Source organism: Gopherus flavomarginatus, chromosome 11 (assembly GCF_025201925.1).
Source record: "Gopherus flavomarginatus isolate rGopFla2 chromosome 11, rGopFla2.mat.asm, whole genome shotgun sequence".
In the NCBI taxonomy this organism is placed as follows: Eukaryota; Metazoa; Chordata; order Testudines; family Testudinidae; genus Gopherus; species Gopherus flavomarginatus.
In genome coordinates, this window is record NC_066627.1 from 21,479,450 (window position 1) to 21,503,828 (window position 24,379).

Here is a 24,379-nt window from a genome sequence, read left to right on the forward strand (position 1 = left end):
AAAAGCCCAGCAGTTTTGGATCAGTAATCAGCGTTCAGTCAGTGCAGATCTCTCTCTCTGCATTGTGCTGGGGATTAGCTGTGTGAAAACTGCCTGCACTATGCAGCCTCTTTACCCTCTGTGCTAGCTGATCATAGGGCAAATCAAACAGCCACTTCCTGGGCGGAGGAGGAGGCGGAGCTCGGTTTCTTGTTAAAGCTCCTAAGGTGCCGAGCTGTGCTGTGACAATATTTCCTTACAGTAGAATCTCAGAGTTAAGAACACCAGAGTTAGGAACGGACCAGGCAACTACACACCTCATTTGGAACCGAAGTACATATCAGGCAGCAGCAGAGACCAAAAAAGAAAAAAAAAGAGTAGAGTACTGTTTTAAATATAAACTACTAAAAAAAAAAGGAAATTTTATAAAAAAAAGATCTGACAAGGAAAGGACACGGTTGCCGTACTTGTTTCGTTTAAATTAAGATGGTTAAAAGCAGCATTTTTCTTCCACATAGTAAAGTTTCAAAGCTGTGTTAAGTCAATGTTCAGTTGTAAACTTTTGAAAGAACCACCATAACGTTTTGTTCAGAGCTATGAAAAACCTCCAGTCCCGAGGTGTTCGTAGCTCTGGGGTTCTACTGTATTTCATAGAGCCTATGCAAGTTTGATGTGAGCTGCACTCTGCACCCTCCTATCTCCCATACATGGGGATGGTATTCTCTAGCGTTTGGCTAAGACAAGAGAAGAGAGCTGCTCCCCCTTGAATTCACTGGCCTTTCCTCTCCCTTTTTGGAGTTGTGCATTATGCCATGTAGAGCCCAGAACCTTAGGTAGGGGGTTGGGAACATCAGCATGTACCCTGAGTGCATGACAGCACCACCTCTCTCCTCAGTCAGACAGCGATTGCTGTCCATGTGGGGGGAATGTTGGATGGACAAGAATCCACCACCTTACCCCATCACAATAAAATTGCATGCATCCATCCTAGCTTGGGGAGTTTAGAGTCTTTGCAGATTCATCAGCTTTGGTACTCCAGGGAGGCCAGACTCTAGCTAAGGCATTAGAGCTCTGATTCATTTAGGCTGGGTGGCAACCCCAGTGGGGACCGCCAGGACACTGGCCCTTCTGGACCACTTGAGCCTACCACCGGCAGCAGGGGGCTCCCTCCAGGGCCAGCTACTCGGTGCACCGGTCCCAGTCCCCGCACCAACGCTCCTCCATGCAGGAAGCTACAGTGTCCAGACCACCTGCACCTTTGCCGAGCGAGACCAGAGAAACCGGCACCAAGTCCGGTGCTGCCCCAAGGTCAGCTGTCCCGGTCTGAGCCGGAAGCCCCTCCCTTGGGGGAGGGGGACCAAGGGGACCAGCAGGAGGAAGCCGAACAGCTGCTGACCTCCTCGTCATCCCTGGATGAAGCGGTGGCAGGCACAGCGGTATCAGGGCCTCTGCCAATAGACCATAGAGCCCACCAAGAGCTGCTGCGTAAGGTTGCTCATAACTTGGGGTTGTAGGCCGAGGAGATGGTGGAGCAGGAGGACCCCATGGTGGACATCCTGAGCCCAAAGAGTCAATCCAGAATAGCGCTTCCGCTCATTAAGACCATACAGTCGAACTATAAGACTGTATGGCAGACCCCAGCCTCCAGCACTCCAAAGGTGTGGAACGCAAGTACTTCGACCTGTCAAAGGAGTACGACTTCTTGTTTTGCCACCCAAGCCCATGTTCCCTGATAGTCTCGGTGGTAAATGAGAGAGCACCATGGGCAACAGGCCCCAGCCTCCAAGGCCAAGGAAGCGAAGCGCCTGGACCTGTTTGGCAGGAAGGTGTATTCCTCAGGGGGCCTCCAGTTGAGGATAGCTAATCAACAGGCCATCCTCAGCAGGCATAACTTCAACTCCTGGGCGGCACTGGGGAAGTTTAAAGACAACCTCCCGCAGGGTTCCCAACAGGAGTTCATAGTGCTGGTGGTCGAAGGCAAGGCCGTAGCCAAGGCATGCTCTCCAGGCATCCTTGGATTTGGCGGATGCGGTGGCCAGGACAATTGCGTCTGGCATGGTCATGCGATGCTCGGCGTGGCTTCAGGAGTCAGGTCTGCTGCCTGCGGTCCAGAACTCACTCCAGTACCTCCCCTTCAAAGGGTCTGGGCTCTTTTCGGACCAAACGGAGGCAAAGCTACATAGCCTCAAGGACTCGAGGGCTACACTGAAGTCGCTGGGTATGCACACCCCAGTGACTCAGAGGAAGCCATTCAAGCCGCAGCCGCCTCTTCAGCATGACTACCAGCCTCATCCTAGGCATAAGCCCTACCGCAGGTGAAGCGGGAATAACAGGAGGTGATGTAATAATAACAATAGCTCCAATAGGCTGGACCAGAGCCAAGGCCAGAATAAGTTCCAGCCTGGCCCTAAACCAGGCTTTTGAAGGTACACTTGAGGATAGCGTACCAGACCAATCACCGGATCCGTCCCCTTGTTTCCTGAACCGTCTGTCCTTTTTCTCCCATGCGTGGTCCAGCATTATGTCAGACCATTGAGTGTTATGCATCGCCGATTCCTGCGTTTCATCTTGAACCAGGGACATTACCAGTTCACGGTTCTCCCGTTTGGCCTAGTAGCGGCCCCATGGGTGTTCACAAAATGCATGGCGGTGGTGGCGGCCTTCTTAAGGAGGCAGAGGGTTTGAGTTTACCCGTACCTCGATGACTGGCTCCTGGCCAGCTGGTCTGAAGAGGAGGTTCGGTCCCATGTGCAAGTGGCCCTTAGGCTATTCCTCATGCCGGGGCTCCTGGTCAATATCCCCAAGTCCACCCTCATTCCAATGCCTTCCACCAGGGGTTTTCAGGGGGCTCGGTGTTCTCCCTCCCAATGGTGGGGCAGTTCCTTAAAGGACTGGAGAGGGTGTTCCCTTATTCACACCCCCGTCCCTCCATGGAATCTCAACTTAGTCCTTTCTAAGCTCATGGGGCCCCTCACTACCTGCTTCCTCTTCCACCTTTCCTGGATGGTGGCATTCTTGGTAGCCATCACCTTGGCCAGAAGGGTATCTGAGCTGAGGGCACTCACCTCGGAGCCACCATATACAGTGTTTCATAAAGACAAGGTGCAGCTCCATCCGCACCCTAAGTTCCTCCTAGAGGTGGTCTCATAATTCCATTTAGGCCAGGACATTTGTCTGCCGGTGTTTTTTCCCAAACCTCATGTGGACCTGAGTCACCACAGCCAGTGTTTTTTCCCAAACCTCATGTGGACCTGAGTCACCACAGCCTGCACACCCTGGATGTCCGTCGAGCGTTAGCATTCTGCTTGGAGCACACCAGGCCCTTTCATAAATCCACGCAGCTGTTCATGGCTGTGGCTGAGAGGATGAGAGGCCTCCCGGTGCTGGCGCAGCGAATCTCCTCCTGGATTACAGACTACTGCATTCGGGAGTGTTATGACCTTGCAGGTGTTCCGGCCCCGGTGGTCATGGCCCACTTGACCAGGGTGCAAGCAGCTTCAGCGGCTTTCCTGGCACAGGTCCTGATCCAGGAGATCTGCAGAACAGCCACCTGGTCATTGGTGCATACCTTCACGACCCACTACGCGGTCAACCAGCAGGCCCGAGAGGACGTGGCAGTTGGCGTGGCGGTCCTCCGATCAATTGTTCCGTGACTCCTACCCTCCTCCAAAGGTAAGCTTGTAATTCACCTGATGTGGAATGGATGTGAACAAGCACTCAAAGAAGAAAAAACGTTTACCTACTTTTTCGTAACAGTTGTTTTTCGAGATGTGTTGTTCACGTCCATTCCACCACCTGCCCTCCTACCCCTCTGTCGGAGTCGCCGGCAAGAAGGAACTGGAGGAGGTCGGACCAACAGGAGTATATATACACAGCGCAGTGGCACCGCTCAGGCTGGGGCTCCACTGGCCCGACGGGTACCACTAAGGGAAACGTTTCCTATGCACGTGCACACCTAATGTGGAATGGACATAAACAACACATCTTGAAGAACAACAGTTACGAAAAGGTAGGTAACCGTTTTTTTCTCTAGTTTCGTTAGCTAAGGTAGTTTTCTTTCCTTGTTCAGGGACCATCTCCCCACTCCGGGGACAGTGCCTCAGATTCCAGGCTTCAAAACGGTGTTTCCTACCCATGCTCCATCTCTGTGAGCAACAAGCATCAGCGATACTTCTACTGCCTTGGCGAAGCACACATCGTGGCTCTCTGCTGCATTTGCAAGTCCTTCCTGGCCCACACCCAGGAAGCATGTGAACGCCGCCTCTGTAAATACTTGATGGAGGAAGCCATGAGACTGAGAACGTACTCAGATCCAGGCCCAGGAGACCCAACCTGTACAGTGGGCCCCTCCGCGCATCGTGCAGGGCCCAGAACTGGCAGTACTGAAGTGCAAGGCCAAGTCCTGGCATGAGAGTAAAAAAACACTCTGCCAGGCACAAGAGCAGATCTCCGCCCCAGACTGCTCCCAGCACGTTTCCCCCGTCGAGCTGTGCCAAGTCAGGTGAGATGTCGCATGGGGATACAGCTGGACCAGCGCCCAAGGTTCCCTATGTGAAGGGTAAGGCCAGGCACATAGTGGGTCTGACAGTACTGATGGCAACCTTGGCACCCGGGCATTCGGAATGCTCATTGGCACCTGTGCTGACTGTTCCACCAGTGCTCATGCACCTACCAGACAGGCTGGCTCCACAGACACCACCATCTCCACCCCTCTGGCATCTCCACAGTCACACTGTGCACCTCTGAATGCTCAGAGCCATTTCTGTGGACAGAAGAGTTGCTCCTTCCCTACCCACAATCTCCCCTTCTGTCTGGCTCACCCACAACATCCCAACTCCAGAGAACAAATCTTTTCTACTGCTGCTGAAGAAGCCCACCTCTCTGCCACACCACAGCCCTCCGGTATTGACGGTCCCGCCCCACACCTTCCCACCAGCGCTGTCGGTGCATAAAGAGGAGGGAGACATGGCACTGTTTCCGCCGGCTCCTCTGGTCCCGGCTGGAGTATTCTCCTCACTGGATGAGGTGACCATCCCTCTCCTGCACTCTCTGCTGGACGATCATTGCTAATACCAGGACTTGATCCAGAGTGTAGTGGCAGACCTGGACATCCCATTGGAGTAGGTTCAGGACCCACACAATCAACTCCTGGATATACTCCAAAACCACAGGCCTTCTCAAGTAGCCCTACCTATCCAAGAGGCCATCCTCCAACCGGTGCGAGCACTGTGGAACGCCCCTGCCCCCTTTTCCCCCACAGTTAAGTGGGCAGAGAGGAGGCATTTTGTGCCTGCCAAAGGGGCTGATTTTCTTTTTTACTCATTAGAACCTCAGCTCCCTGGTTGTTCACATGGCCGCCATGGTCCGCCACTCCCTCCTTGGACATATGGCAGCCTGCACCTAGGTGAGACTACACACACATTTACATCCGCATTGTCTTCTCCGTTCCCTGGGCCATGCTGTCCTCCCTCTTATGGTGGTCCAATCCTTCCAAGAGCATGATCAGCACCCCCTTTGCCACTCCTACACCACAGGCCACTATGATGAAACACACCTCCCTTGGGGGTCAGGGAGCCCACTTTGGCCACCAGGCAGCTTCAGGGGTGTGGATGCCAGAGGAAGACAGTATGCACATAAACATGCTAGAATTGCAGGCTGTCTGTTTAGCATGCCAGGCCTTCCTCATGCTCATTCAGTCCCTCCGTGTTCAATTGCTCTCTGACAACATTGCGGCAGTGGTGTACCTCAACAAGCAGGGCGGCGCCAAGTCTCCTTCCCTTTGCACTGAGTCAGACCAGCTTTAGAACAGGTGCGTCCAGAATCACATGACTCTTCAAGCCCCGTAGATACCAGGCACCCAGAATTCCCTGGCCAACGCACTCAGTGGGACTCTCTAGCTCAATCACGAGTGGGAGTTACACAATGCCACACTCTGGAACCTCTTCGCAACATGGGGCACCCTCCACTGGGACCTCTTTGCTACTCCCAAGAACCAAAAGCTGCCCCACTATTGTTCCAGGGGAGCAATAGGGAAGGGCTCTTAGGGTGATGCTTTCCTCCTCCTCTCCTCCTCTGCTACGCTTTTACCCCTATTTTCCTCCTGCCATGGGTGCTACACACGATTTGCCAGGACAGTGCCACCGTCCTACTCATAGCCTTGTTCTGGCCCTGTCAGTTCTGGTTCATGGACCTCCTTAGACTTTCTGCCTGCACACTGCTCTGCCTCCGCACACTTCCAAATCTCCTCACACGAGATTGGGGGAGGCTCCGTCAACCCAGTCTGGACTCTCTTCACCTCACAGCCTGATGTTTGGATGGGCACTGCAGATCTACCTCGGTGCAAGAAATCCAAAGCTGGAGATAATCCAGCAGAGCCTGCTACCAAGCTAAATGGAAACGTTTCACCGTATGGACTCACCGCCACCACCACTCACTGAGCATGGTGTCTATTCCAGTCGTCCTTGACCACCTCCTCACCCTCAAGATGTCGAGCCTAGCCCTCAGTTTTGTACTGGTGCACCAGGCAGCACTCAGTGTGTTTCTCCCTCCTGTGGACAGCACCGCAGTGTTTTCGCACTCCACCACCATCCACTTCATGAAGGGTTTATGCAACATCTTTCCACCAGTACTCAAGCCCACGCCCCGCGGGACCTTAATCTCATTCTCTCTGCCCTCATAAAACCACCCTCTGAGCTGCTGGCAGCATGCTCCCTCTCCCACCTCTCAGCGAAAGTGACATTCTTGGTAGCCATTACCTCAGCCAGACAGGTCAGTGACCTAGCAGTCACGATGGCAGATCCCACCTATGTGATATTCCACAAGGACAACGTGTCCTTACAGTTGCACCCCATATGCCTTGCAAAAGTATTGTCGAAGTTCCACTTCAATCAGTGCATCCACCTGCCGGTTTTCCATCCCAAACCACACGCCTCCCCCGCTGACAGGACCTTGCACTCCCTCGATGTCTGCCGTGCACTGCCATTCTACCTAGACAGAACTTGACACATTGCCAAAGCTATATGTGGCCATCTCCAAACGGTCCAAGGGTCAAGCCGTCTTGTCCCAACAAATCTCCAAATGGCTCTCGGGTGCTTCTGCGAATGCTACAACCAATCAAAAGTGGCCTCACCTGATAAAGTCACGGTGCACTCTGTGTGAGCTCCAGCCACCAGGTCAACCTCACTGGCAGACATGCCTTGGGAACACATCTGCCACGTGACAACGTGGCACTCAGTCCAGGCAGTTCGTGACACGTTATGCCATCACACAAACGGTAGCTACAGATGCTGCCATGGGCCAGGCCATACTGCAAACTGCACTTTCATTGGCATTGTCGCACCCACCTCTGTGATAATCACTGCTTGTGAGTCATCCATACGTGGAATACACTGTGACAGACCCAGTGGGGTACAGGAGTCTGGTAGAGGGCAAATATACTGGTCACTGGATGAGTAGTTTTCTGTTCCCTGAGTGACCAGAGAAGGGGCTGCACTAGAGTAATCAGGAACCTGCTAGAACCAATTAAGGCAGACAGGCTGATTAGAACACCTGCAGCCAATCAAGGCAGGCTAATCAGGGCACCTGGGTTTAAAAAGGAGCTCGCTCCCGTCACGAAGGGGGGGAGCCAGAGGAGAGGAAGTGTGTGAGGAGCTGAGAGTGAGAGGCTGTGCTGCTGGAGGACTAAGGAGTACAAGCGTTATCAGACACCAGGAGGAAGGTCCTGTGGTGAGGATAAAGAAGGTGTTTGGAGAAGGCCATGGGGAAATAGCCCAGGGAGTTGTGGCTGTCATGCAGCTGTTACAGGAGGTACTATAGACAGCTGCAATCCATAGGGCCCTGGGCTGGAACCCGGAGTAGAGGGTGGGCCTGGGTTCCCCTCAAACCTCCCAACTCCTGATCAGACACAGGAGGAGTTGACCCAGACTGTGGGGAAGATCACTGAGGTGAGCAAATCTGCCAATAAGTGCAGGACCCACCAAGGTAGAGGAGGAACTTTGTCACAACACATAGAGATCGTCTCTCGAGGAAGAGGAAGAGGTTCCTCACTGTATCTGGAGGTTCTTCGAGATGCGTGGGCCCTATCTATACTCCACTTCCCGCCCTCCTTCCCTTCTGCTTCGGACTGGATTCCAGAATGGTCAGAAGGAGACTGGAGAGGTGTCGACCCGCACTACCGCTGATGCCCTCATCTGGAAGCACAAGGAGGAGATCTGCATCCATGCGGGTCAATGGACACTGCTAAGAAATACCTCCAGGCTCAGGCACATGGCGCGCATGTGCCTCCACGTCTGGAATACATCGAGGGACCCCACATCTTGAAGAACCTCCAGTTATAGGCAAGTAACCTTCTCATCCCTGGGCAGCTGTTGCTCAAAACTCTAGTTCATCTTACCCACACTGAGAGACCTGAGTTGGTTGTTGTGTTAAGCTGAGTTTCTGGCTTTGCTCCTGCCCTGTGGTTTATCAGTCTGTTTTATTTCTATAACATAGGGTATGTCTACACTACGGGATTATTGCGATTTTGTATAAACCGGTTTTGTAAAACAGATTGTATAAAGTCGAGTGCACGCGGCCACACTGAGCACATTAATTCGGAGGTGTCCGTCCATGGTCCGAGGCTAGCGTCGATTTCTGGAGCATTGCACTGTGGGTAGCTATCCAATAGTTCCCGCAGTCTCCCCCGCCCATTGGAATTCTGGGTTGAGACCCCAATGCATGATGGTGCAAAACCAGTGTCGCGGGTGATTCTGGGTAAATGTCGTCATTCCTTCCTTCCTCCATGAAAGCAACGGCAGACAATCATTTCATGCCCTTTTCCCCTGGATTGCCCTGGCAGACGCCATAGCACGGCAACCATGGAGCCCGTTCAGTTTTTTTTACTGTCACCGTATGTCTACTGGATGTTGCTAACAGAGGCGGTACTGCAGCGCTACACAGCAGCATTCATTTGCCTTTGCAAGATAGCAGAGATGGTTATCAGTTGTTCTGTACCGTCTGCCATGCCATTGTAAATTGGTGATGAGATGACGGTTATCAGTTGTTCTGTACCGTCTGCTGCTGTCATGGGTGCCCCTGGCTGAGGTCGGCCAGGGGTGCAAAGACAAAAATGGGAATGACTCCCCGAGTCAATCCCTCCTTTATGGTATCTAAAAATAGAGTCAGTCCTGCCTAGAATATGGTGCAAGTGTACTAGAGAACCAGTGTACCAGAGAACCAGAGAGCACAGCTGCTCCGTGTCAGATCCCACAGAAATGATGAGCGACATGCCATTCTAGGGGGTGCCCCTGCAACAACCCCACCTGTTGCTTCCCTGCTTCCCCAACTGTCATAGTATAATTCCCAACTCTGAACCTTAGCGCCCAGGATATGGGTACTAGCCTAAAGTCCTCTACGCTTAATTACCAGCTTAGATTCTGTAGCGCTGCCACCAATCAGGAATTCCAGGGCCTGATACCCTCTGGTCCCCCCAAACCCTTCCCTGGGGACCCCCAAGACCCAGATTCCTTGAGTCTCACAACAAAGGGGAATAAACCATTTCCCTTCCCCCTCCTTTCTTCCTCCCAGCTCTTTCCCGCCCTGGGTACACTAGGAGACCACCGTGATTCAACTCCTTCAATCACCACCCCGAGAGGAATGTTACCTTCCCCCTCCCTTCTTCCCTGGAGAGAGATACAGAGATAAACGCAGAGAGCAGGTTTTTCTTCCCTCCTCCCTTTCCTTTCTCCCTCCAATTCCCTGGTGAGTGCAGACTCCCTTCCCTGGAGTCTTACAAAAGATAACCAAAAAAAAGTCAATTAGATTTAAAAAAAAAAAGAGGAAAACTTTAATAAAGAAGGAAAAACATAAAAATTGTCTCTGTAATCAAGATGGTAAATATACAGGGTTTTTATAGCTTATAGACAATAGAAAGAAGCTTTCTCCAGCAGAAACACAATTTAAGCTACTTCCAGCAAGTACACATCTGCAAATAAAGAAAAACAAGTTAAAAGACTATAACGGCCTTTTTATTTACTCACTATTCTGAATAGAGAAGAGACTGTAGCAGGGAGATTGGCAGAAACCTGGTTGCACCTCTAGTCCAGTCCAGGACCCAGAGAGAACAACACTCAAACCCAAAACCCACAAACAAAGGCTTCCCTCCACCTAGATTTGAACGTATCTTGTTTCCTGATTGGTCCTCTGGTCAGGTGTTTGGGTCCCTGTTTGTTAACCCTTTACAGGTGAAAGAGACGTTAACCCTTAACTATCTGTTTATGACACAACCCTCCTGGGCTACTGTTGCAGTGTCCCCCCATTTGTGTGATGAAGTAATAAAGAATGCAGGAGTAAGAAACACTGACTTGTTAGTGAGATAAAATGAGGGGGAGGCAGCCTCCAGCTGCTATGACAGTCCAGGCAGGACATTAAACGGTGCGGGGGAGAGGAGCCCAGCATCCTGCTGCTATGATAGTCCAGGCAGTACAGAATCTTTTCTTTACACATGAAAGGGAGGGGGCTGATGGATCTCAGCCCCCAGTTGCTATGATGAAGACGGTTACCAGCCGTTCTGTACCATCTACTGAGAATGATTGGAGGTCATTCCTAGTCATTCCTATTTTTACACAGGCGCCCCAGCTGCCCTCACCTGAGGCCAGCCAGGAGCACTCATGGGCTGATGATGACGACGGATAGCATTCATATTGTACCATCTGCCAGCGGGGAGGGGAGGGAAAAGGAGAGGATACTGCTGTTCACTGCCGCAGCATCGCGTCTACCAGCAGCATGCAGTAGACATAGGGTGACATTGAAAAAAGACAAGAAACGATTTTTTTCCCTTTTCTTTCACGGGGGGGAGGGAGGTAAATTAACGAGCTGTACCCTGAACCACCCCAGACAATGTGTTTTGACCCTACAGGCATTGGGAGCTCAGCCAAGAATGCAAATACTTTTCGGAGACTGCTGGGGACTGTGGGATAGCTGGCGTCCTCAGTCTCCCCCTCCCTCCCTCCATGAGCATCCATTTGATTCTTTGGCTTTCCGTTACGCTTGTCACGCAGCACTGTGCTGTGGACTCTGTATCATAGCCTGGAGATTTTTTTCAAATGCTTTGGCATTTCCTCTTCTGTAACGGAGCTCTGATAGAACAGATTTGTCTCCCCATACAGCGGTCAGATCCAGTCTCTCCCGCACAGTCCATGCTGGAGCTCTTTTTGGATTTGGGACTGCATCGCCACCCGTGCTGATCAGAGCTCTATGCTGGGCAAACAGGAAATGAAATTCAAAAGTTTGCGGGGCTTTTCCTGTCTACCTGGCCACTGCATCCGAGTTCAGATTGCTGTCCAGAGCGGTCACAATGGTGCACTGTGGGATACCGCCCGGAGGCCAATACCATCAATTTACGGCCACACTAACCCTAATCCGATATGGTAATACCGATTCAGCGCTACTCCTCTCGTCGGGGAGGAGTCCAGAAACTGGTTTAAAGAGCCCTTTATACTGATATAAAGGGCCTCGTTGTGTGGACGGGTGCAGCGTTAAACACGTAGTTTAGACCAGGACAAACATTTGTACCTGTAACTCCATGAGCCGGGTCTTGCTGCCTGTGCCCATCAGCTCCTTTTGCAGGATTGAAAGTCCCAGCGTACAAGGCTAGTGCCTGTAAAATCAAGTAAAGCAGAAAGTCTAAGGTCCAGAGGCCTCTAATTTCAAGTAAACATATGAAGGTTTCCCTTCCTGTCTTTAACCAATGTAATCCTAGCATTGATGTTCCAGGCCATGTGTCACTTGCTAGGAAGATTGCAGGAGGTCTTCATGTCTAAGGCTTGAGCTACACTAGGACCTTAGTCAGTATAACTAAGTTGCCCATACCTCGAGCAATGTTACACCGCCCTAACTCCCGTGGAACAGGAGGGCTTCTGTTGTCCACGGAGCTACCACCTCTTGGGGAAGTGGAGTACCTGCACCGATGGGAGAAGCCCTCCTGCCTGTGGAGATAACATCTTCCCTGAAGTGCTACAGCGGCGCAGCTGGCCACTGCAGCCTTATAAGTGTAGACTAGCCCTCTGATGCTGCTAAATTACACTGAGTTTTTGAAATGACAGTTCTTGACTTATGGCACGTTCCATACAAGCCATCTTGGTCTGTCCCCGGTGGGTCTGCTCCTTGGCTCAGTGCACTGTAATCACTGCTTCATTAGTTACTAGTGCTCAGGGGATCCGGCCTACGCAATGAGCCATTCTGTGAATTTCACCTCGCTGCTTGGGAGTTGATTGTGAGCAAATGGTGAACACTTGCACGTTTATTTGCTGTTTGAAATTATTCACTCATTTCTCCAGTGAATAATTCTTGGTCTTTGGCAAATGGTACTTTGTGCATACTTGAAATTTGAAGTTCCTATTTGAAATGTTGGGTCATATGAAATTTGGGTTACATAAGAGTCAGGCATTGTTTCTGTACCTGACTGGATGAATTATGTAGCTAACCAATAAAAGTTTGAACTTCAAATTGCATCTTCATGTGTAAAATCCACAATTTGCAGTTTGCATGTTGTTTGCTAGTTTTGCAATTCTCTTTCTGTGAATGTTTGAGTTCAGAATTCACATCTGGAGATTCTTTGCACCAGTAAAGTTTGTTTACTAGAATATTTGCAGAAAATAAAGATCAGTGGGGCATGCAGCCGATTAAAACAACAAATGAATACTCAGGGTGGTTTTATTCCATCCAGTGTTTATGCAGCTCTAAGGATTCACACAGTAAAAATCCTTTTGATGTTTGTGTCATGTAACTTTCCTGGGTTAAATTAATCAATGAACAATATCGTCTTCCCCAAATGCCCTGGGTGATTCTTTATTAGGCAGACAGAGTTAGGAGAAGCCAGTTACAAAATGGCTCCTTTTTGTCTGTTGACAGTATATATATATATTTCTAGCCCACGCCCCCTTCTGTAAACAAACCCTCTGCTCCACAGCTCGAGCCTTGGAGCCAGCTCCCAGGGCTGAACGATAATGAAACTGGAGTCATTAGTGCATGTGCTGACTCAGTTGGGTTCCCAGCTCTTTATCCTGGTGAAAAGAGACGTGAAGGCAAGAACCAGGGGCAAGGGAAGGGATCTCTCCCTCTGCATGTAGATGATGCTTGTTCTTCATCGAGGGCTCAGGCTAAGGAAAGGTTTGTTCTTTGGGCAGGGCCCTCTGCCCAGCCTCTGCATTGGCCAGCTCCGTGCGCCCTGCCAGTGATACATGCCCAGGGCGCTTACCCTACATCTGACTTGGAGAATGAGCTGTGTTTGCAGACGTTCCTTTGGCAGGGTGCATGTACAGTCAGAGTGCGCCAGACTCAGCTAGGCTGGTGCCTGCCGAAGGGGATGTGGAGCCAGACATCTGCGCTCTTCTGGGTGCACATAGTGTGTTCAGATGATCAAAGCAGCTGTGCAGCGGGGTGGCAATTAGTGCTTGGAGCATTGGGAGCCCTCAGCGGTGAGATGCAAGGGTCAGATCCAGGTGCTTTGAGCCGGAACACAGAGCACCATGAGCCCCAGGGACTGAACTTCTAATGGCACTGCCAGCAGGCTCGGACTGCCATGCTGCCCGTGGGGCCAGGAGGGTACAGGGCACTGGGCTGAACCCAGGGCAGTGGCACTAGACTGCTCCCAGGTTATTCGGCTAGGAGCAGCTGTTGAAAGAAATGCAGAGGCTCTTGCAACACACCTGCAGCACTTGAGGAAGGACTTGTTAATTTTGGTGTCCAGTAAGGGAATGGTGCCCCTCCAGACTCGTATCTCAGGGAAAGTAGGGGGAGGTGTTGGGGTGTTTTGCAAGTACAGGTTCCTGCCCTTCCTGGGGTGCGGAGCCCAGCTCTTTGGCCCTGCCAAGAGAACCCCCAGCACCCAGTATTCGTGGTGACAGCATTTTTCTTCTGGGGGTCTGGCAGCGCCATGGGACTGAGTGGCATGTCTCTCTCTCCCCTAGGTTTGGCCATCAGCACGTATGCCAGGTTCTGTTACCGGAAGCTGCAGAAGGTGGCGGTTACTGGGGGCAAGAAGGTGAGGCACCTACTGTGCCCTGGAGACTTTTTTCTAACATCTCACGTTGCCTTCTCCAGCACTCGCGGTCTCCAGCACACCAGACACTAATGGGTTCCTTCAGGTCCCCGGGCTCCTGTCCTGTGTTAGAGGTGGGAACCAGGCTGCAGGGGGTGAGGGGATTCACGGCCACACAGTGGGTGAGGCCTGACTCCCAGATTCTGTTTCCCTGATAGCACCCTGCCTGGGTGTTACCAGCAGGGCGTGCAGAGTGCTCATGGGGCCCAGCGGGCAGGTCCTGTAGGGGACTATTCCTGGCCCGTGTGGCAAACACAGTGCTCAGCTTTCCCTGGGAGGAGCAGGCGCTGCATGGAGCAGGAACTGCCCATCCCCTGGGGGGGAGGGGATGCTCTCCCGCTTCACCACCGACAGTTCATGTGGGGCTGGCAACTGCATTTCCCCGCAAGCAGGCGTGGGTCTCATTTTAAACATTCCTGGAAGGGGGAGGGCCAGGAACAGCCCACTTCCTGCCCCCCCCATGGAGCCCCATGCTTCTCATGCAGCCTGCCCTCCAGCAGCACCTGTCCTGAGGAATGGATCCCAGAGAGGATGGACTTTGTCACATTTCCCTGGGGGTCTCTGCGCAGTGAGGGCTCCGTGGAGAGGGAGGAGGAGCTGACCCATCCGTCCGGTGGTAGCAGGGGCCCAGCCCCCTGGCAGGACAGGAAATGTACCCCGGTACATGTTCCACACAGCTCCAGACGGAGCTCTGTCTGTGGCACTCCAGGCAGTCAGAGGGATATTTCCAAACTATTCTTTTACCCCTCCTCAACCTTGAAGGCTAGAGGTGGTTTAATTTCCCCCTTTGCCATGTGAAATTAATAGAAGTTGGGCCAGTAAAAGAGATTACCTCACCCACCTTGTCTCTCTAATGTAAGATTAAGTCAGTTTCTTTGTCAACATTCTCCAGAAACCATGGGTTTTGGGTGTCCAGCTAGAGCCATCTGGAGCCTGATTTTCAGAGGTGCCCAGTGCCTCTGAAAATCAGGCTTCTACATGGCGAAAGATGGACACACGAAGATCCCCTGGAAATGGAGATCACCTGGAATTCGCCTCTGCGTTTGGAATGTTTGTTTTCCCATGTTCCATTGCCAAGAGGTATTTGAATGAAATAGCTGCTATAATGACTGTGTGCCCCCTGCTGCCCTGCAGCAGCACCTGTTCACAGCCCATCCCCAGAACGGGGCTTATGCCTGCTGCTGCCCCAACACTGTGGATCCTGGCAGGGATGCAGGGAAAGCAGGAATATTTCCCAAATAGAAAAGATCAGAACATGGCAACAGAATCAGAAAGTAACACTAGAGCCACCCCGAAATCTCTCCGACCCACAGCCGGCAGCCTCCCCACTCTCCTGGGGCCTAACATGTTCAAGCTCCTGGTCCTTGCACGTGCCCTTTGCATAATGGGGATTCTGTTGCAGTGAGGACTTCCTGTAAGCACATGATCCTGGGGCCATCTGGTTATTGTCCACGTGAGCCATGGCCTGCATGCCATAGGGCTGCTCACTGCCTCTGCCTGCACGTGGCTGATCTCCCAGAGGTGCGACATTATAGCTTGAGTTCATAGATATTTTCTGTGCCCTCAGGGCCTCCGTAAACCAACGATAGAGGAGATAACACATGCCAGAAATGCCATTGTGACGCCATCGCTGTTCGGCAGCTCTCTGGAGGAAATCATGTCACGGCAGCAGAACATGTATCCGGGGAACAAGCTGCCTTGGGTACAGATACAGCTGTCTCAACAAGTCCTGGCCCTGGGGGGAGAACAGACTGAAGGAATATTCAGGTGAGCTTTAGGGATGGTGTCTATTTGGCTGAGTAGAATAGAACTCTGGCTCCATTCACATTTCAAACCAGTCAGAATGGGGTGTACAAGCAGAAGCTGTCCCTGTCCCACCCAAAACCACACTCCCACAATCAGCAGAAAGTCACCTCTCCAGTACTACAGACCCACCTAAACCTCTGGCTGCCACACCATAATGGTTCCCTTGCACCAGCTGTCCCAACCCTGGCACTCTGCCTGGGGCTTCCTCCGACCTCTCTTTCTCTGCGGCTGGGGTAACGAGCCGCCTGCACCAGTGAGTCAGCAGAACCCTGCTATTCCAGCAGGATCAGCCCCACTCACAGAGATGTGTTTCAGGAACATGCTGCCAGCAGTCCCCCAAAGGGGCATTGGTCCCTTAGCATGCATCACAGGAGAGGTTTTCTTCTGCAGACACACTTTGAATGATTTGAGCTGCTTGGGACAGTGGGTGAATCTCAAGAGCACCTGGCACAGTGTTGCACTTTCAGTTGATGAAGTGATTGTGGTTCGACTGCTCTGGGAGTGAGGCAGAGCCTGGGATGGCCAGGCAGACATTCCGGCAAAGGTCATCCTTCCCCAGCAGCATTAGTGAGGCTTGGCAGGGGCCTGGGGTGGTATCATGCTGGCTCTGCAAGGTGTCTTCTGTCCAGCCGCGTCTAGAGATGCCATGTGTCGCTGCCCTGAGCCACACAAAATCCTGGCAGAGAGAGTGTGATACTAACCGCAAATTCTTCTGGCACAAAACGGGGGCTGAAGTTCGGCAAAGCACCATAATTCTTGTGTCTCACTGGACAGTGTAATCCACAGGAAAGGGCTCTGCAGGAAAGCCTAAAATAGACAGATCCTATAGACAGACTGAAGCTGGTGCCAGCCTCGCTATATGGATGAACTTGCACATCCCTGGGAGGGAAGGGGCGGAGCTGCTGGGTGCTTGTATTCCTGTTTCCATGTTATTGCTGCCGGTAACAGCAGGGACCTGCAAGGAGGCCTTGCACTCTGAACCCCAGGAGGGATTTCGCTGGCTAGTCACTGGGGTAGCTCTAGCTTCCATGCTCAGCACTTCAATATCGGTTAACTAAGCATCTGGCAGTGACCTTAGCACAGTAGCCCTAATCATTGCTTCTCCCTCAGGTATGGCAAGTGATGAACAATTTGAAAGCAGTTACTGGTAATTACCAAACTATGGATCTCCCTAAATAGCCTCTGTGCAAAGGCAGATTGCAGGGCCACGTAAAATACTCCCTACCTGTTACATGTGATTACAAATCACTGAACTCATGCAGACTAGTTCAGCACATAGGATGCTTCAGTCTTGATGGTGAGTAGGACTTTGCAAATTCAGCTCCCATGTGAGAAAGGGGAGATTTAATGAGCTTGTAAGCTAAGTTCTGTAAATGTATGATTAAGAACTGTAGTGGAGTCCCACTCGTCAATTACCCCGTTAAAATACTGACCTGGTCTGAAAGAAGCTTTCAGAATCACTGCATCCCCCAGACCTACTCTGTACCATCAGACCGACCTACTGCTGGAAGCGTGGCATCAGGAAACTAGCAGCTCCGACTGGGAGAGACTGGCGGGCGGTTCTGAAGGGCCATTTGAAGTTGACTTGGATAAAAAACAGCAAAGTCTTGCTGAGTAAATGTTTCTGTGAGTGTCGCTAGCCTGCAAATTCAGCTCCGCAGGGCTCCTCCCAGTGAGAGTCTCACACCCATGTCTGCTCTCTTCCTCCGCCAAGGCGGCTTGCTCTGCAGTCCATTTGGACTCCAAGTCCGGTTGCTGTATTTCTGGGTTTGCTTTCAGAGTACCTGGCGACATTGATGAAGTCAACGCATTGAAACTGCAGGTGGATCAATGGAGGATCCCCAACAACCTCAGTGATCCCAATATACCAGGTATGAGGACTGGATAGCCATGTAGCTATGGGCTAGTCTAGAATAATGTGTGCAGTGTGCTTCCAAGGCAAAGCTTCCAAGGTGGGCAGACGCAGGACCCTGCACTCGGGCGCTGCGGACGTGGCTGGGTGGTGGACAGACGCAGGACCCTGCACGCGGGCGCTGCGGACACGGCTGGGTGGCGGGCAGGCGCAGGACCCTGCACGCGGGCGCTGCAGACGTGACTGGGTGTGGGCAGATGCAGGACCCTGCACTCGGGCGCTGCGGACATGGCTGGGTGGGGGGCAGGCACAAGACCCTGCACGCGGGTGCTGCGGACGTGGCTGGGTGGGGGGCAGGCACAAGACCCTGCACGCGGGTGCTGCGGACGTGGCTGGGTGGTGGGCAGATGCAGGACCCTGCACTTGGGCGCTGCGGACACAGCTGGGTGGCGGGCAGGCGCAGGACCCTGCACGCGGGCGCTGCGGACGTGGCTGGGTGGTGGGCAGGCGCAGGACCCTGCACGCGGGTGCTGCAGACACGGCTGGGTGGTGGGCAGGTGCAGGACCCTGCACGCGGGCGCTGCAGACGTGGCTGGGTGGGGGGCAGGCGCAAGACCCTGCACTCGGGCGCTGCAGACGCGGCTGGGTGGTGGGCAGGCACAGGACCCTTCACGCGGGCGCTGCGGACGCGGCGGGGTGGGGGGCAGGTGCAGGACCCCGCACGCGGGTGCTGCAGACACAGCTGTCCTTAGGAGCAGCATTTTGATTCTTGTCTGCTTTTCTCCCTAATGTCACACCCGGTAGTTTCCCAACCCAAGCACAATCTGCCCTCAGCCACCCCACCTCAGGGTCTGATCTTGTCAGAGATTGGCAGCGAGGCAGGGCTGAGCCTGGCAGGTCCTTGGAACAGAGGACAGGAAGGGACTCCTGGGTCCCTGACTCCAGTCCCTACTTTTGCAGGCGACCACATGATATAATTTTGGATGAAAGACACCAGTGAGCATTGAACTGCTCAAGTGATTCAGTAGGTGGTACTTTCCACTCCACAGAATAACTGAGGAGGTTCTTCGGCTGGTGTCAGCTGGGTACTGAGAGGCAGGCGCTCGGAGATCCAATCAGAATTCCCCTGTGGTCAGCAATATTGTAAGCCCCACAAATCATGAGGCTGGCTTCAGTGTAAGCAGTGCAGAGTCCTGGTTCTTGGCTTTCTGCTGGCTGAGCCCTTAGGCTGTACACTTTCAAGCTGTTCTCTGCAACCAGGAGGCCAGACTCATTTTAAGTGGGAGTTGCTCTGCTGCAGGCTCCTGACTCAGCAGCTGGGGCTTTAAGAACAACATCAAACATCGTGAGACGTAATGAAATCAAGAGAGTTGGAAATGCTGGGGCAGCAAAGATCCTGTGTTACTTTCACCAGGGTAGCTCTTGGCAAATTCCCACTCAAGTCATTTCACTGTGCCCGCAGCGCCCTTGCGGTTTGTCAGCATGACCCAGGATCGGCCTGGTTGTGCTGCTGTGTCCTGTCAGACTGCAGGAGATTACGGAGTGTAACTCATGTCCTGGCTGGGGTACGCGTGTTGGCCTGTTTTCATGCCCCTCTCCCCCGTTCTGCCTTCCCTCCCAGCCTCCCTGCTGAAGCTGTGGTACCGGGAGCTGGAGGAGCCCGTCATCCCCCAGCAGTTCTACAGAGAGTGCATCAGCAGCTACGAGAACCCCGCCGCTGCCGTGGCTGTGGTGCAGCTTCTGCCAGAGCTCAACCGACTGGTCCTGTGTTACCTCATCCACTTCCTCCAGGTGAGAACCCCTCCCTCTGCCTCTCTCCCCAGCCGTGTGCTGGGGGCTTCGGCTCTGGGAGTCTTGCCTCTTATTTCATGAGCAGAATGTGTTAATTCCCAGCCCGGTTTGACATGGAGCAGGGCTGGTCCCTCCCAAGCCCCAAGGGTCGCCCTGTGAAATCCTCTGACCATGGTGAGGCTCCCGTCCTCCGGCCCCACATGCATGCTGGAGGATTTCCATGTTGAGAAGCATTGTCTGCAGCCTCGTGCTCCAGCTGACCCCCCGGAGCGAGGTCTGGTTCCATGGGCCTGGCTGCTTCTCACCTTTGCCCCATTGTTCTGGCTGAATCTCCTCCTCTCACCTCACAGATCTTTGCTCAGCCGTCTAATGTGGGCAAGACGAAGATGGATGTGAATAACCTGGCCATGGTGATGGCCCCAAACTGCCTGCGCTGTCAGTCCGACGACCCCCGGGTCATCTTCGAGAACACCCGCAAGGAGATGTCCTTCGTGCGCATGCTCATTGTGCACTTGGACACTAGCTTCATCAGAGGGGTGGTGTGAGGGTCTAGCCTCCTAGGGCTGTGGGGAGGAGAGCACGAGGGCCGGTCCCCCCAAGGACTCGTCACCAGAGACAGCACAAGGGTGCAGAATGCCCGCTCCATGCTCTGGTTCCCGGCTCTAGGATTTCTACCATCGTTCCTGTTGTCACATCAGCATCAGTGTAAACAGGGGGAGCATGGGAGGGCTCAGGGCTCGCGGGCAGTGTGGCTGGCCAGGGCTAGGGAGTCTGGAGTGTGGTGCTGGCTCTGTCAGGCCATGCTTAGCGCTGTCACCCAGTGGCTCCTGTGTCACTGGGAGTGGGGAAGCTGCTGCACCTGCCACTCCAAATCAGGGTTGCAAGCTGGAGCAGAGGCTTCCGCCAGGGAACTGATTAGGACTGTGGGTCTGACACCCTTATTGATGTGCCTTAGTGCGAAGGGTGGGTGACTGGGGCTCAGGAGACATGGTCAGGGCAGGGATTTAGTGTCCCTTCCATTCCCGCCCCAGCCATAAGGAGGCAATAAGGGCTGTATCCATTGCAGGAACACCCCAGGTAACCCACGGTCTGCTTCCCCTCTGCCTGGCAATGTCTACAGAGACACCTGGCCCCCTAGGGCTGTTTCGTGCTGACTTAATCCTACTTGAACAGCCAGGAGAGACTCCCCAAGTATGGGGGACTCCCTGAGGTCATAGGACCACCCCTTCTCCATCTCCTAGGATGAGGTGAAAGATGTCAGGGGTCTTCTGTGTTTGGCCAGTCCCCCCAGAATGGCCATGGAGGTCTTTGGCACTGGTATATGACAAGCAGCAGCTCACTGGCCTGTGTGTCAGAGAGCTAGAAAGGTGGCGGATTGCCACCCTGGACTAGCACCACGCGCCGCTCCTCCAGGCTGGAAGACCGACACGCTCTCTAGTGGATGGGGAGGACGCTTACTGGTAACAAGCGATCGCTAGGGTTGTGCTAGGAGGCATGAGAGGGCTTGCTACACCAAGCCCTATCCTCTGTCTGCCGCGGCCCAGGAGTCACCCATGCGTTCTGCCCACTGCGTCCCCATTACCGCCAAGGCAGCGTGCTGCGTAAGCCGTTAAACCAGAATAGCAAGCCAGAGCAGCTGGTGTGTTTCAGAGCCTTGCTGGTGAGGAGGCTGGCTGGCTGGGGTGGTGTCCGAAAGGCTGTGGCTGACTGTATTTGTTAGTGCCATAAATACTCTGGGCTTGCTTTGGGCCAGCGAGAGTGGTGAGTTGCAGCAAGGAAGGGGTATCTTTCTGAGGCTGCTTAATGGGAGCATGTGGGTTTCCCCTTGGCCTCCAGCCAGTCACACATTCCTTCGCAGACTGTAACTCCTGATTACGTGGTGTCCAGTGCCGCGACTGTTCTTTTTTAAGCAGTTTCTCTACCAGCGGCAGGCCTGTTATGGGCCAGATCTCTGAGCCTTGTGGCTGTTTGTACAGCACTACACCTGCCAGTGGTATCCAAAGCCATATTCACTCTTGTGCCTGCAGACTCCCCTCGTCCCAGCCGTATAGGTGCTGTATACAAGGCAGCCTTCTGCTAAGCGTAAACCATTTGCGAGCCAGAGCTGCAGTGGGCTAACTTACAGCTGGCAGATGCATTTAAAGGCTACTCTCTGCTCATGACTGAGCACAGGTTTCAGACAGTCGGTGTGACACATACAGGGAGCTCGGAACACTTGTAGCTTATGAAGTTTATGAGTCAGGGAGCCCTGGGGTGCAAGATCTTCAGCCAGAGTTTGGCGTGTGCCCTGTAGAACCAGGGGCCAAGGTGCTTCTCCTTGTACCAGATGCGAGGTGCTGGTATACTGGGGTCAGGAAAGCCCTGCTCCTCTGGTCACAACTGATCAGGCTATCCTGGGTGCCAGAAAGGTGCAGGGAGGGGCTGCTTCCCAATCTCACCCCGCTGCAGAGCTAGGAAGCAAGTCAGCTCCTCTGGCTTCCAGAAGAGGGTGTCGAATTTATACAGCTGCTTCCACCCTGAATGGTCTGTGCAGTTCAGGTGCCAGCCCTGAGTCACTGGGAAATTGAAATTGTTAAACAGTGCTCAGGGTGTCACATCCTCACCTCAAATTAGCTGGAATGTTTGCTCATGCCTGGCTCAAGATCCCCTTTCATTGGGTTGTAGACACACACCTGTCCCAGGGCTGTCAACTGCAGCTAACTACATTGTGGACAATGACTCAAATTCTTCCTTGCCCTTCGGTGTAGCAGATAGATATTTGCTGCTGTCTAGATCAACGCTTTTTGCCAGGGCTGTAAAATAGGCTAAGAAATTACACTGGATATTGTTTTCTTTTTGCCAGTCAGTTTGTAAATGTGAACCCAGTGAAGCAGCGTCTCCTCCGTTACCTGAGTCATTAAAAATGCAGTGGCGAACCCCCATCCCTCCTGTGCATTTTTTAAGCTTCGTTCATCCGCGTGGAGCTTCCTTTTTCGGTGGACATGCCCGTGGGTGGTGGATGAGCTGTGATGTGAGCATTCTCAGATGGACACAGGCTGCTGCTTAAACTCAGAAGGTTGTGTGGGGTCCTCTGGATTTCTTCCCCATCCCTGTTGCAAGAAGAAAGCTGGGAACAGTCTGTATTCTGGAGCTGCTCCCTCTCTGGAGTTGCCTTAAGAATGTAGTAATCCCATTTTGCTGTGCTATTCTACATGATGAATATTAGAGCAGTTCCCTGTAACAACTCTGCTACTCATCTTGCGTGGCTGAAATATCCCAGGCTTGGGCTCTGTAGTAAATTTGTGTGTGTCAAAGTTTAAATCTCTTCAGCCCTTTCAGGTATGAGAGCATGAAAGATTTACATTTTCTTCATTGTAGTTATAGTTTTGCCGCTCTACCTGCCAGTAGAAGATTATGGGGCCTTGCTGCTTGGGCTCCTGTTGGAGGAGAAATCAGTGATGTAGAATCTGGGAATGGTTTACATGTAATTTTGTTTTATTTACACACACGTGTCCTGGAACAGAGGATGTCAAACAGCATGCATGTCAAACAGCATCCCTTCTTCCAGGAATCTCGGCTCTACACCTGCTTCCCAGGGATTAACTCTGCATCAAGAATTGACTCCAGTCAGAGACCAGCACCGAGAGCAAACTCCTGGGCTCATACAGCTCCCTCTAGTCAGAACAAAGTGAGCAATGCACAACACCAGCTTGTCTCCTTCTAACAGATGCAGCTGTGTATTCCACTTAGGTGTGTGCATGCCAGCACGCCAGAGAAATTGCCTAGCAGTACCCGTAGAGGGGCAGTGCTTGCACCCTGTGGCTGTGGCCCATCCCCTGGCTATATGAGGCAGCACTGCCCTGACCCCCCTCAGTTCCTTCTCACTGCCCGTGGCTGGTGTCAGTGCTCTGTGTGGTTGTAGCCTCATAACCTCGCAAATAGTTTAGTTTAGTTTTCTTGTTGTATATGCTTCGTAGTACCCTTAGTGTTAGAGGAAGTTTGTTTCCCTCAGAGAGGACCACACCAGGTTTAAACGTCGTCCTTCGTGCAGAGGAGCGATTCTCGCACTGCTTGCTCTGTCTCGGTGCGGATCATTTAAGAAGGGTGGCTCAGGACCTTTACCTGAAGCAGTGCCTGCTCGAACAAGCCATGTGACTCGCTTCAGTATTGAGGCCCTCAGTGAGTCAGAGATGGCTCTTGGGCTCCAAGAGCACATTCTGGAGCAGGCTCCACCCCAAAGAAACCCCTTCCTGTTTTACCCCAAACCCGATCATCCCTCAGGTCATCCTCAAACTGAAGGCAAATTGGGCCAAGCTCATGCTCATTGCCCTGGCTTGGCTGTGACAGTGCTGGTTCTCTGATTTTGTCATGCTGTTGATTCAGCCTCCCGTACAGCTTCCTCTCCATCCTGACCTCCTTGCTCAGAATCACAGCCTGTACCTTGCATCCTGCACCCAGCTCCCTGCATCTCACGGGGCGGCTGCTGCGTGGCTGAATGAAGAAGAGGAGCAGTGTTTGCTGGTCATTCAACAAGTCCTGCTCAACAGTAGGAAGTCCTCTCCCAGAATGGCCTATGTAGTGAAATAGAAGAGTTTTTTTATGTGGTTCTTTCCCTGTTCAGGGAAAATCAGTCTTCTCTAATGCCCTGGTGATGAGATTCCTAAAATGGCATTTCTGTCTATATCCTCTAGTCCCAAGAGCCGTTTCCTTTGTGGGACCTAAATACAGGGCAGCTCTGATGCAATCTCCATTTGAGCCCCTACTGTCTTGTCCACTGCCCCTCTTGTGTCAGAAAATTGCTTGGCTGGTAGCGATTACATCTGCAAGGCGGGTGTGTGAGTTGCAGGTTCTGATACGCAATTCTCCAAAGACAAGATAACTTTATGACCACACCC

The 24,379-nt window shown here is 52.7% G+C and overlaps 1 protein-coding gene across 1 annotated transcript in view; it reads left to right on the forward strand.

Moving 5' to 3' along the window:
- Positions 1-23,497, forward strand: part of LOC127031587 (rho GTPase-activating protein 39-like) — a 130,854-nt gene extending 107,357 nt beyond the window's left edge. The window contains exons 6-10 of the mRNA XM_050918603.1: positions 13,926-13,999; positions 15,624-15,823; positions 17,642-17,733; positions 19,336-19,505; positions 19,856-23,497. Of these exons, the coding sequence (XP_050774560.1) occupies positions 13,926-13,999; positions 15,624-15,823; positions 17,642-17,733; positions 19,336-19,505; positions 19,856-20,050 (731 nt within the window). The 3' untranslated portion in view covers positions 20,051-23,497. The remainder of the gene's footprint in view (positions 1-13,925; positions 14,000-15,623; positions 15,824-17,641; positions 17,734-19,335; positions 19,506-19,855) is intronic.
- Positions 23,498-24,379: the final 882 nt, after the last annotated feature.